The sequence below is a fragment of the Pristiophorus japonicus genome, chromosome 10 (genome assembly GCF_044704955.1).
Source record: "Pristiophorus japonicus isolate sPriJap1 chromosome 10, sPriJap1.hap1, whole genome shotgun sequence".
Taxonomy (NCBI): domain Eukaryota; kingdom Metazoa; phylum Chordata; class Chondrichthyes; family Pristiophoridae; genus Pristiophorus; species Pristiophorus japonicus.
In genome coordinates this window covers 116,483,847-116,498,199 of record NC_091986.1, presented here as the reverse complement: position 1 = coordinate 116,498,199, position 14,353 = coordinate 116,483,847, and the positions used below count along the sequence as shown (strand labels likewise).

The 14,353-nt window shown below is 40.8% G+C and overlaps 1 protein-coding gene across 9 annotated transcripts in view; it reads right to left on the bottom strand.

Annotated features, from left to right (window-relative positions):
• LOC139275073 (synaptotagmin-like protein 2) overlaps positions 1 to 14,353 on the bottom strand; it is a 144,370-nt gene that overhangs the window by 49,773 nt on the left and 80,244 nt on the right. For 4 of the 9 annotated variants that reach the window (XM_070892035.1, XM_070892038.1, XM_070892037.1 and 1 more), the window contains exons 6-7: positions 5,870 to 6,757; positions 352 to 3,243 (exon numbers count right to left, since the gene is read on the bottom strand). In XM_070892035.1, the coding sequence (XP_070748136.1) occupies positions 352 to 3,243; positions 5,870 to 6,757 (3,780 nt within the window). The remainder of the gene's footprint in view (positions 1 to 351; positions 3,244 to 5,869; positions 6,758 to 14,353) is intronic. The other 5 variants (XM_070892036.1, XM_070892041.1, XM_070892043.1 and 2 more) reach the window with 5 other exon arrangements.

Here is a 14,353-nt window from a genome sequence, read left to right as displayed (position 1 = left end):
AAAGTTAACATTTTTCAGAATCATCATAATTCCTATGATTTGTAGTACAAGCATTTCACACCCAGTTAATAAAAGGAAACAGATGAATTTGTGTAACTCCATGGCAAATCAACAATAAATCGTGATTGTTCCCATTCTAGAACCAGGCTGAAGTGTTTTTAAAGTCTAATATTGCCATACAGAGCACCCATAGTTAAACCCAGTAACTATATAAATCAAGAGATGATTGGTGGAAATATATAATCAGCTATATCGAAGATCAAAAGTAGATAGAAAATGTAAACTGATCACAAGGCTAAGAAACAGAACAGCCCACTATGCCAATACAGAAAAATTAATGCCAATGCTCACTGAGTGAACTTCTCCAGCTTTCAGCATATAAATGGTCATCTCCTTCTGAATGGTTTGGAAATACATTTTTAGGTGAAGCAAACGGATCAGGGTTATAAGGCACATCTGACTTAGGCATTTCTGTGGATTTTTCGTTAGGACCATCATCGGTTTCCTTGAAGGTGCTTGACCTGGTAATTCCAGATGGAAGATTCAGTCCAGATTGAAATTCATCTTGTAATTCAAAACCTCTCTTATCCTTATCCATATCTATTCCTAATTCTTCATCATACTTAGAATCTTCATCACTTTTAATCGGTGAAACTTTCTCTTCTTGAAAAGACATCTCAGTTGGTGTCAGAATACCCTGGATCATGTTATCCAACGACTCAAATTTGTTCAATTTCTTCTGGGGGATGAAATTTTCCTCTATAACTGGGAAACACCCTGCAAACAAAGTAAGATTTTCTTCATTATTGCTCATTTCATTGGAAGAACTTTGCCTAATTGGTAAATTTTCACCCTGATCAGATATACCAGTTGGTTTCAGAATAGTCTGGGTTCTGCTGTGTAATGATTCAACATTGCGCCCTGTCTTTTCTGGAATATCTTCCTCTTCATTATTTCTGATTACATTAAAAGTGTTTTGTCCACTTGGTAAATCTCTTTGGTTCATATCTTCCAATAAAGTTTGTGAATTGACAGTTCTTCTATCAATTGATTCATTGTCACTGAGCATGAAGGTCTGGTGCTCTGGCTGCAAAACGTCTTCATATTTATTCTGTTTCTCAACAAGTGGAGATTCACTTTCATCTTTTTCCTGAAGTAGTTTCTGCAATCCAATATTCAAAGTCTTTAGCTCTTTTAATTTTGGTTGACAAATTGTGCTCTCTTGAGCTTCTTTCTCTACCTCAGATGAATGTTTCTGGAAATCACTGGAAATAGGGGAAAGTTTATCCTTATTTGACGCATTAGTAGCTTTCTTAAATTTTACTTTGAGATCTCCAGGTTCTGTAGGGAGAACCTTAGGGAAATATTTGGTGTTTAATATTTTCTTCTCAGTTTGAGCTGGTCTCTGTTGAAGTATCTGTTGCATTCTTTCTTGGACAGTTGGTCCACTAGATCTCTTAGTTTCTGTATTTTCATTTTCTGCTGGTTCTTCAGCTGTTTCAAAGTTAGAAGATGGTACAGTTAGAATTCTACGGACAAGTATAGGATTCTGAGTCACCGAAGGTTTGGCTTCCATCAACATCTCTGGTTTAGTTCTTGCTGCCATTTTTGAGATCATTAGATGTTTGTCATCTGGTGTGTTTGTGAGCACCGACTGAGCATCATCGTCAACATTACTTTTAGTATCTTTGTCCCAAAAGTTTCTTAGGTTTGTGAATTGTGTGTGATTGAGATGTGGATTATCTGATATTTTACATATCCTTTTCTTGATTGAAACTATAGTGAAAGGTTTTTCTTTTTCAGGAATTACATGTGTGTCATTCCCCTCAGTTTTATTTTCTTCTTTGTTCAATGTTTGTTCCAAATCCGGGACATTAACAATTCTTTTCCATTGTAAAGTATTGGTTTCTTGTTCATTCTGCTTGGTAGGTGCATTCTCTATTTCTGTTTTGCTAGGAGCTATGTTTTCTGTTGAAGCTGACTGAACAGTGTATTCAGGTGTATGTACAATTGCTCTTGGTCCTTGCCTTTCCTTTTCTAAGAAAGGCTTCTCATATCTTGTAGTTGCTTGACCTTTTTCATTTCTATTTATCTTTTGTTGGTTTATTTCATCATTAGATTGTTCTTTTTTGGTTTTGGTCTGGTCTAAATCTTGCATTACTCCATTGTTGAGAAATGTAGAACACAAACTTTCAGTAGTCACTGGATTAGTTCCTTTGTTTGCCAATAATAATGATCCGTAATTAGATGACTTCACATCAATGGTATTGTCCTTCTTGGTTGACATTCCAAACACTGCATTTGCAAAACTATTTTCCTGGTATGAAGTCGTGTGTTTTGGTGAAAGTTTTTGAATAGTGGAAGGTATATCCTCTGTTGTATCTTTGGTGTCAATTGATGGTAAGGTTTTAGATTCTTCTATATTCGAGCTAGTACTTTTTGGTCTTGGTTTTGTCTCCTGTGCACTATTTTTATTAGTAGCAATGTGGAAAAAGTCTACATCTTGTGAGGTTGATTTAGTGTTTTCTGGCTCTCCACTTGCATTTTCTTTTGCCCCAGCTCTCTCTTTTTCCAAGAAAGGTTTTAAAATTGATAGTCCTTGTTGTTCTGACTCTTCAACTTGCTCCAATTTGATGTGCTGCTGTTTAGCATTGGAACGTTGGACAATGTTCTGGGATATTGGATAAGTAATCTCAAAATCATTTTTTCTAGCTTTATTTTTCTCTTCCATAAATATTGGTTCTGGGATTACAGATTTATTAAAAATGTTCTCTTTTATCTGAGTTTGATCATTCTGCAATTGGATTTCTTGTTTTTCTTGTCCTTGGATTTCAAGGCTTATGTTTGGCGACACTTGGGTTTTTATTGTAAACATATCAGTATCAATATGAGAAAACTTAGTATCTGGCTTTGCATGTACTACCATCACAGCTTTAGGCTTGCTCTCTACTCGTGGTTCAGGCGTTTTCATTTCTTCCAACCTTGTATTTACAGATGGCATTTCTTCACTTCTGGTGAACCAATCTAACACCTTTGATATGGATTCATCAGCTGCCTTCATGTGTTCGGTAGTATATTTGTCATGCATTTTGGACTGTGAAGAATGAGCTTCAGGTCTTTGTTCTGCTGGTGCAGTCTTGAAGAGAGGCACTGCAAAATTAACACGCTTACCTTGGAATATTTCTGCAGGATGCTGATCAGACACCTGAGGGGACTCAAAGTCAGTGTGAAGTATCTGCTTATCTGCAATGAAATAAGTAGGAATACATTATTTATTCTTTCATGAGAGGCAGGCAACTAAAATAAGTGGATTTCAAATGGTGACACACTGAATTATAATAGCATGAGGCTAAGAATTAATGTTGCTATTAGCAGATGAATGCTCAACATGTTCATGACATTCATCTATCCATTATGAGGCACTGACCCATTTAATTTAAATGGGTTAATGCATTTGTTAAAACAGAGGAAGGACACACAAACATGTTACGCGCTCATCTGCTTATATTGTCAACAGCCATTTCTAGGCTATGGTTTTCTAAAATTGTTCTAAATAAACAAACCAACTTACATCCATATTAAATCTTAAGACAAGTTATAATGAAAAACTGTTCACATTTTAAAAATTTATTATACTTATATTATTGAACATCTGTTAACCCATTTTAATAAATAGCAATAAATACATTCTAAACAATGGACTACTAATACCACTCAAAACTAATTGGAATACAAGCCTCTCCATGCTAATGATTCACATTCTGAGCAGTTTGGCTGGTTAAAAAAACAAGGTTAATTTGAGGTTATTGCTGAAATATAATTACTTATTATAAGATATTTAAAAATAAAATAAGTTTATGCCTGAAGTAGCATCAATAAAGTAAAAGTTTTTATGTGCTTAACTATCACCTCAGACTAACATAAAAGGAGTGCTATATTTGGATTCTGTTCACATGTTATATAGCAAACTTCAAACTATAGTAAGCAAGCAATCAAATGCCATAATTCTGTTGATGGCCGGAGGATAATCTACCTCAGGACAGGTGCATTTGCTCAGCACTGTTGAAAAGTATCAATTGAGACTAGCCACCAATTACAGTTTGCCATTTGCAAACATAAGGAGACACTTCTGTTCTGTTGTAATAGGTAACAGACAACATTAGAAGTTTTGAGGGAGGAGAAGCTATGCTTTAAAGAGGCACCATCTTCACAGAAAAAACTGCCTGGCAATCCTTTTTTGTTTGGAGAGGAGAAAAGCCAGAAGAGGTGTATGCCCTTTATGTCACAACATCATGAGCAAGCAATATGATTATGCATTTTACATCATCAAATTATTCATCTGGAAATAGAGAGAAAATAGTTTGATAACACTTTTGTAATTTCAACATCCTTACAAAGACAAATAATGTTGCCAAATACAATAACTTCCCAAACCATAAAAAGTAGCTTATTTGGAGCACTTTCATCTAAACTGAGCTGGATGAGAAGGAGCAGAAGGAGAGTAACTGATCCCCAGTGTTAATCTGAGATTAATTGTTTGTTTCACCAGGGATCAGCTCATTGTTATAACCTGATGGCAGCAGTCCTGTAGTCTGCATTTGCAGCCACTTATATTAGATATTTCAAGCAAGTTTCAGCAAGGAGTCTTTTCCAAGCAAAGAAATCAGGTCAGGGTTATTGCTGAAACTTGCTGCTAGTAGCACCTGGGAGAATCTAAAATTGAGAAATTAATTTTAAAATAAGGTGCAAGGGTAAATAAAACTAAGCATGTTCAGTGCAGTACATAAAACAAAGGTGTTTTAAGGTGAACCACATGTCCATAAAACTCTACGCTTGCATTTAAGTCAGATAATTCAAATTTCCCCTACTCCAGAAATGTGCCTCATCAGTCACGATAGCTCTGCAGCCTGTGAGAAACTTGAATTTCTGATTTAACTGGATGCAGAACATGGACAAGATGAGCTCTATATGCAAAGTCTGGCATTCAGCTGGACCCTAGCAAGACAAAGGGTTTGTCTCAGATTAAAGGTGCATGCAAAGTGTACCTCAGTTCTGCTCCCCAAAGACCGCATAAGCTTCTAGACAAGAAATGAAACCTTTAGGGATTTAAGTACTATGATTTATTTTTGTCTGGTCTATCATACCTTTCCCAAAACATTGATCTGTCCAATTCATGTCCTAGTTCTGTTTAAATGTTTGCAAGAGATATAGATTATGTGGTTTATTAATTATTAACTTTCCTTTATGCCCAACTATCATTATCTCAACAGGAAATGCTGGAAATCACAGCGGGAGAGGCAACATCTTTGGAGAGAAACAGAGTTAAGGTGTCAGACGAAGGGTCATCGACCTGAAATGTTAACTCTTTCCCTCTACTTGATGCTGCCTGATCCGCTGAGATTTCCAGCTTTTTCTGTTTTTATTTCCGATTCCAGCATCCGCAGTATTTTGCTTTTGTATTATCTTAATATCCGTTTCCTTCATGTTTCAGACACACTGTTCTGAAATACTGCCGTAACAACTGTGATTAGCTAACAAATCAAATGGCATTGTTCCCAGTAACAAATGCAGTGGTGAAATAACTAATGATGAAATGATAAAATGCTTATTCAGGTTATCATGGCAGATATTAGGGTGTTCTAACTATGCTCAAAGAAATAAGGTGCAACTCCCCTCTTCTTTTACTTTGTGTTACATTTTTTCAAAAAGCTATTGCAACAATTTTCTAGAATATTAGATGTCAGTGAGATTAAAAGAAGTAGAAGTATGAATAGATAAAATCAATCAACATGTAATCATACCACCAATAGATAAGAGAATGATTGGCATAATACTGATTGGCAATATTTTCTTTTAGTAACCATCTTACCAACACTATAATGGGATGGATTTGATGCAGGATTCAATCTTCCGTTGGCTTCCTTTTCCGCGAGTATCTCACCTGTGTCCATTTCATGGACTTGGTTAGTTACCTTACCAGAACCATAACTTGGTAAATGACTATTTGTATAATTTGTTGAATTTGAATTTGTTGCTGGGATAGACTGAATGTCTGAGTTGGACATAGCATTAACTTCATCTTCATTCAGGTACAATGGGCCTGTTTGTAAAGGAGGAGAAGACTGATGATGGAAATCAGAAAACCCACTGCCCTTATGTGGAATTTCATTTTCCTCAGTACTGTCTGTACCGCCTATATTTTCTTCATCTATTTCCTCGAAATAAACAGTGTCTAGGAGATGATCTTCACCTATTTTGGACATTTTCTTTGCACCATAAGGCTCTAATGTTTGAGATTTCTTCATTTCATCCACATTTGTTGAGAATCTGACTTGCTTCGACCTTTCAAGACTATTGGGTGCAAGCAATTCTTCATTCTCCACCAATGAATTCAGCTCTGTTGCTCCTTCTGGGATGGTTTGAGGAGAAGCAGAGATCTTGTTTTTCGAGTCCTGAACACTGATACGTAGAACTTCAGAATCATTGGAGCTTGAACTTGGGCTACGTTTCAAAATGCTTTTAGGAGTTGTGGAGTTGCCATTAAAACCATTCAAATTCTTTGGCCCAGGTGCAGTGCTAAGGTGATCACTATAGGTTACAGAGTCTTGCAGTTTGTAAGAAATAGTTCTTGGCTTTGGCACCGGATGCATTTCTGAATGATTATCATTCTCTGCAGGGGATTGTTTCTTAGTTTCAAGAAATTCATTTGAGGGAAAATGTAATCTGGAAACATTATCCTTTAGGTGGGATAACCTATCTGGAAAAAAAACAAGGGTATACAAGGGCAAGGATAAAGACAATTTCAAAATGAGACACTAAGAACCTTACAACGTGTATTTATATAGCGCCTTTAATGTAGTAAAATGTCCCCAGGCGCTTCACAGGAGTGTTAAGACAAAAAATAAATTTGACACTGAGCCAGATAAAAAGAAATTACTGCAGATAACCAAAAGCTTGGTCAAAGAGGTAGGTTTTGAGGAGGAAAGGGAGGTAGAGAAGCAGAGAGGTTTAGGAAGGGAGTTCCAAAGCTTAGGGTTGAGGCAGCTGAAGGCACGGCCACCAATGATGGAGCAGTTATAATCAGGTTTGTTCAAGAAGGCAGAATTTGAGGAGCACAGATATCTTGGGGGGAGGGGGGGGGGGTGGGGGCTTGTGAGGCTGAAGGAGATTAGCGAGATAGGGAGGGGAGAGGCCATGGAGGGATTTGTAAACAAGGGTGAGAATTTTGAAATCGAGACATTGCTTAACCAAGAGCCAATGTAGGTCAGCGAGCACAGGGTGATGGGTGAGCAGGACTTGGGGCGAGTTAGGGCATGGGCTGCCGAATTTTGGATGACCTCATGCTTACGTAGGGTAGAATGTGGGAGGCCAGCCAGGAGTTGGAGTAGTCAAGTCTAGAGGTAACAAAGGCATGGATGAGGGTTTCAGCAGCAGATCAGCTGTGGCAAGGGCGAAGATGGACAATGTTACAGAGGTGGAAATAGGCATTAAAACATTATGTTAAACAAATGGGAGCAAGACAAAAGAATACTACGATACTCATTGATACCAAATAGTTTTTAAACAGGTGAGACATCATGCAATTTTTATGTTAATCTAGATTAGTTGTGTACAGCAGGCTAAAGAATATGTAACAACATGCATGGATGTCAGGTAGGTGACATTAGTACTGAGAAAATTCAGGACTAGTTCAGTATATGGCAGTATTGATCCACTACTGATTTTTGTGCCAGACATATCTCCCAATCAACATACAAGACTAACCAAGATACAGGTCAGCAATACTGACAGTACAATGGCTCCTCGTTACAGGTGCGGACCTTAAATAGGGATGGTAAAAACAAAATGAAAATATAGATACCTCCTACTTTTCAAGTATTGCCTTATATTGCTTTATATTGAAATTAATTTGCATTTTTAAATGACTGAGGATTGGAAATAATGCAGTTAGTGATACAACACCAAAAAGGGAATGGTTCAAGGATAATTGCACAAAGATTTGATCAGCCATGTATTATAAACAAACAAGTTAATATGGACCTAACACTTTCCTGTCCCCAAGAACGTTTCCAGTAAAAAACAAAAAGCAATATAAAACCAGAGCTCTGGTAGTCTGGAGGAGGAAGAAAAACATAAATTATCCCATGAAGACGTGCTATTATGAAAATGGATGAAATGGAAAATAATAGAACACATGAATGAATGAATGAATGATGGTGCTTGAATGCTCTACACTAAAAAAACAAAACTATGAAAATAAGTTTCAACAATAATGGAGCAAGGAATAAAGCGTGCTTAAAAAAAAATCTTAAAACCTAATTAAAGATTCCTCCCAAACATATTTCTTACATGGAACTATAAAATGAATCTGCTTTTTACATTTGGATTTTACCCATCATCGTCAAGTGACTTATTTTTGCCTAGAATGGCCAGCAGAGCACCATTTAGGCTGAACACCACTATAATTGTTACTGCAACTCTGTGATTGACTGACAGGAAGCATCATTTTTGATCTCCAATCCTGAAGAGTAGACAAGAGTTAGAAAATGCTAAGTGTGACCTGCATATCTGAATGACAGGCAGCCCTGTGACAAACTTGAAGCCATTTGGACCAAATCTTGAGTGGAGTATAAATGCTGCCATGGACTAGTTGGGCCAAATGGTCTGTTTTTGTTATATATATTCCATGTAATTCTATGTAAATTTGACACAACTATCAAGGCTACTCCACAAACGAGGGTTTCTGTTTGCAGAGAATAAGTGTTCAGAAGTACATTAGTTACATTAAAAGACTGACTTTTTGTTTTTCCAAAGTACTGGCACTTTTATCTACTGGGTATATTTAAAATACATTATCTGCGTTCTTTAAAAAAGGAAAATTTACTCCAGCCATGTATTGCTCTCAGTTAAGCTGTAGAGAAACATAGAACCATAGAAAATAGGTGCAGGAGTAGGCCATTCGGCCCTTCGAGCCTGCACCTCCATTCAATAAGATCAAGGCTGATCATTCACCTCCGTACCCCTTTCCTGCTTTCTCTCCATACCTCTTGATCCCTTTAGCCGTAAGGGCCATATCTAACTCCCTCTTGAATATATCCAATGAACTGGCATCAACAACTCTCTGCAGTAGGGAATTCCACAGGTTAACAACTCTGAGTGAAGAAGTTTCTCCTCATCTCAGTCCTACATCCTTAGACTGTGTCCCCTGGTTCTAGACCTCCCCAACATCGGGAACAATCTACCCGCAACTAACCTGTCCCGTCCCATCAGAATTTTATATGTTTCTATGAGATCCCCTCTCATCCTTCTAAACTCCAGTGAATACAGGCCCAGTCAGTCCACTTTCCTCCTGTCAGTCCTGCCATTCCGGGAATCAGTCTGGTGAACCATCGCTGCACACCTCATAGCAAGAACGTCCTTCCTCAGATTAGGAGACCAAAACTGAACACAATATTCCAGGTGAGGCCTCACTAAGGCCCTGTACAACTGCAGTAAGACCTCCCTGTTCCTATACTCAAATCCCCAAGCTATGAAGGCCACCATACCATTTGCCTTCTTCACCACCTGCTGTACCTGCATGCCAACTTTCAATGACTGATGTACCATGACACCCAGGTCTCGTTGCACCTCCACTTTTCCTAATCTGTCACCATTCAGATAATAATCTGCCTTTGTGTTTTTGCCACCAAAGTGGATAACCTCACATTTATCCACATTATACGGCATCTGCCATGCATTTGCCCACTCACCTAACCTGTCCAAGTCACCCTGCAGCCTCTTAGCATCCTCCTCACAGCTCACACTGCCACCCTGCTTAGTGTCAACCGCAAACTTGGAGATATTACACTCAATTCCTTCATCTAAATCATTAATGTATATTGTAAAGAGCTGGGGTCCCAGCACTGAGCCCTGCGGCACTCCACTAGTCACGGTCTGCCATTCTGAAAAGGACCCGTTTATCTCGACTCTCTGCTTCCTGCCTCCCAACCAGTTCTCTATCCACGTCAGTACATTACCCCCAATACCATGTGTTTTGATTTTGCACACCAATCTCGTGTGTGGGACCTTGTCAAAAGCGTTTTGAAAGTCCAAATACACCACATCCGCTGGTTCTCCCTTGTCCACTCTATTAATTACATCCTCAAAAAATTCTAGAAGATTTGTGAAGCATGATTTCCCTTTCATAAATCCATGCTGACTTGGACCGATCCGGTCACTGCTTTCCAAATGCGCTCCTATTTCATCTTTCATAATTGATTCCAACATTTTCCCCACTACTGATGTCAGTTTTCTCTCTCCCTCATTTTTTAAAAAGTGGGGTTACATTAACTATCCTCCAGTCCATAGGAACTGATCCAGAGTCGATAGACTGTTGGAAAATGATCACCAATGCATCCACTATTTCTAGGGCCACTTCCTTAAGTACTCTGGAATGCAGACCATCAGGCACCAGGGTTTTATCGGCCTTCAATTCCATCAATTTCCCTAACACAATTTCCTGACTAATAAGGATTTCCTTCAGTTTCTCCTTCTCCTTAGGCCCTCGGTCCCTTAGTATTTCTGGAAGGTTATTTGTGTCTTCCTTTGTGAAGACAGACCAAAGTATTTGTTCAACTGGTCTGCCATTTCTTTGTTCCCCATTATAAATTCACCTGAATCTGACTGCAAGGGACCTACGTTTGTCTTCATTAATCTTTTTCTCTTCACATATCTATAGAAGCTTTTGCAGTCAGTTTTTATGTTCCCATACTCTATTTTCCCCCTCCTAATTTGACCCTTTGTTGTCCTCTCCTGAATTCTAAATTTCTCCCAGGTTTCAGGTTTGCTGCTTTTTCTGGCCAATTTATATGGCTCTTCCTTGGATCGAACACTATCCTTAATTTCCCTTGTTAGCCACGGTTGAGCCACCTTCCCCGTTTTATTTTTATGCCAGACAATTGTTGAAATTCATCCATGTGATCTTTAAATGTTTGCCATTGCCAATCCACCGTCAACCCTTTAAGTATCATTCGCCAGTCTATTCTAGCCAATTCACATCTCATACTATCGAAGTTACCCTTCCTTAAGTTCAGGACCCTAGTCTCTGAATTAACTGTGTCACTCTCTATCTCAATAAAGAATTCTACCATATTATGGTCAATCTTCCCCAAGGGGCCTCGCACAACAAGATTGCTAATTAGTCCTTTCTCATCACACAGCACCCAGTCTAGGATGGCCAGCTCTCTAGTTGGTTCCTCGACATATTGGTCTAGAAATCCATCCCTAATACACGCCAGGAAATCCTCCTCCACTGCATTGCTACCAGTTTGGTTAGCCCAATCTATATGTAGATTAAAGTCGCCCATGGTAACTGTTGTACCTTTATTGCACGCATCCCTAATTTCTTGTTTGATGGTGTCCCCAACCTCACTACTACTGTTTGGTGGTCTGTACACAACTCCCGCTAGCATTTTCTGCCCTTTGGTATTCCGTAGCTCCACCCATACCAATTCCACATCATCCAAGCTAATGTCCTTCCTTACTATTGCGTAAATTTCCTCTTTAATCAGCAAGGCCACCCCAGCTCCTTTTCCTTTCTGTCTATCCTTCCTGAATGTTGAATACCCCTGGATGTTGAGTTCCCAGCCTTGGTCGCCCTGGAGCCATGTCTCCGTGATGCCAATTATATCATATACGTTAATTACTGCCTGCGCAGTTAATTCGTCCACCTTATTCCGAATACTCCTCGCATTAAGGCACAGAGCCTTCAGGCTTATCTTTTTAACACACTTTGCCCCTTTCGAATTTTGCTGTAATGTGGCCCTTTTTGCTTTTAGCCTTGAGTTTCTCTGCCCTCCACTTTTACTTTTCTTCTTTCTATCTTTTGCTTCTGCCCCCATTCTACTTCCCTCTGTTTCCCTGCATAGCTTCCTAGCCACCTGCCATTTAAGTTTAACCCCTCCCCAAGAGCACTAGCAAACACTCCCCCTAGGACATTGGTTCCGGTCCTGCCCAGGTGCAGACTGTCCAGTTTGTACTGGTCCCACCTCCCCCAGAACCAGTTCCAATGTCCCAGGAATTTGAATCCCTCCCTTCTGCACCACTCCTCAAGCCACGTATTCATTAGAGTGTTCATAGACAGACTCTTTGGCGAAGTTAACAACTGAACTGTATTCGGAACAGTGTTGGAACATGAGAATTCGTCCACTGTCTACAACATACCCCTTTATACCCCATATTTCTTACATGCTTGGGTCATGACAGAAAGGTAATCAGGTTAGTCCACGATAGTCCACTGTGCACAGATATTTCAGCTAGAATACGGTAATTAAATTAATTTTGCAACAATAGGCCAAAAGTCTTCCAATGTACTTTACAAAATCAAGTTGATTCCAACTACAAACTCCTTAACTCCATGGGGCCAAAATTGCCCTCCACCCCAAATGGGGCACACTTACCGTTTTGTCAGTGTTATTGGGGCAGATAATCCGGTGAAATTCAGGACTTAATTTTTTTTTCCTGACGGAGCAGTGTTGTAGTTGTCAGCATGGCAGAAGTGCAGGCAGGTCGGAGCGACAAAATGAATTAAATGTTCACGTTCAATGAAATATGCGATGAACCCAATATTGGGTTGTGGAAAGGAGGAGTTGTGGCTCCACCCACCTCGAGGAAAAATCAGGGGGAAGTTGAGTAAATAAGACAAAACCCAAAAGGAGATGAAAAGAAAACAAAGAAAATAATCAAAAGCAAGAGAAAACAAAAGTTTGTACAGTAAAGCAAAAAACCAAAAAGCAAGAGAGGCAGGGATAGAAAGAGATAGAGAGTGAAAGAGTGGGTAAAAGAGAGAGATAAACAGAATTTCCTTTTTCTTGTATAGTATAGTATTAGGCAGTCCCTTGTGTAGAGGATGACTCAAAGGGGCCAAGTTTCGGCCTGCGTTGCTCCTGTTTTTTTGCAGCAACTGGTGTAGAACGGAGTATCTTAGAAATTTGAATTCTCGGCATTTAGTTTGCTCCAGTTCTAGTCAGTTAGAACAGTTTCACTTTGCAACAGAATTTTTTTTACAAAAGGGGGTGTGTCCGGCCACTTACGTCTGTTTTCAAAGTTTAGGCAGTGAAAACTTACTCCAAACTAATTAGAATGGAGTAAATGAAGATTTTTGTACGTTCGAAAAAACCTTGTCTACACTTTAGAAAAGCAGGCGTAGGTTACAAATTAGGGAATGGGGGGGGGGGGGGTTTAAAGGGAAGTTTACAAACATTAAGCACATCAGTTTTACAAATAAAGAGCCATCATCAATAATAAATGATTAATACATCAATAAATCAATTAATAAATCAATCAAAAAAATAAAAATAAAATAATTAAAAAAAAAATCAATAAAACAAAACATTTTCTACTTACCGACTGCAGCACCAGGAGTCCTCCAACAGCGTGCTGGGACGGCCCCCCCAGTGTGTCTGTGTGTGTGTCTCTCACTCTCTGTCTGTGTGTGCATCTCTCACTCTCTGTCTGTCTGTGTTTCTGACAGCGAGGGGAGGGGGAGAAGGAGGGGTTGTGGGGTGGGGTGGGGCTAGAGGGGGGTGTGGTGGGGGTAGGAGGAGGAGGGGGGAGGAGGGGGGGGAAGTGGGGGAGGGGGGGGAGTGAAGGAGGAGGAGGGGTGGGGTGGGAGGAGGAGAGAAGGGGGGAGGAGGGGGCGGAGCTTGAGGGGGCGGGGCTCGAGGCATGTGCGGGGTGGGGGTGGGAGGAGGAGGGGGGGAGTGGAGGAGGAGGGGGGGGAAGGTCAGAGGAGGGAGGGAAGGGGAGAGAGAGGGAAGGAGGGGGAAGGATGGAGGAGGGAGGGAAGGAGAGAGGAGGAGGGAGGGAGGAGGAGGGAGGGAGGGAAGGAGGGAGGGAGGGAAGGAGAGAAGGAGAGAGGAGGGAGGGAGGGAAGGAGAGAGGAAGGAGGGAGGGAAGGAAGGAGAGGGGGGTGGAAGGGAGAGAAGGAGGCTGAACGGCTGGGACCAAGACTTCGGGCTGGATTTACAGGTAGGTGGCGTCGGGTCTCGGGGGGGGTCGCGGAGGTCCGGGAGGAACGGAGGTCGGGTCGTGGAGGTCCGGGGGGGGGGGTGAAAGAGTCGCGGAGGTCTTGGGGGGGGGGGGGGGGGGGGGGGGGGAAGGGGTCGAGTCGCGGAGGTCGGGGGGGGCGGGGAAAGAGAGTCGCGAGGGGGGGGGGGGGGGGGGAAAAAGAGGGAGAGCGGGGGGCCAGGTTGAGTCCGGTCGGGTGGGAGGTGCCTTATCTACGCAGCCCCAGTGAGGCCATTCGGCCAGGGCTAGGGACTGCGTGCTTCGGGCCCCCTCCCACAGTTCTGGGTGCCTGGAGCTACTGCACATG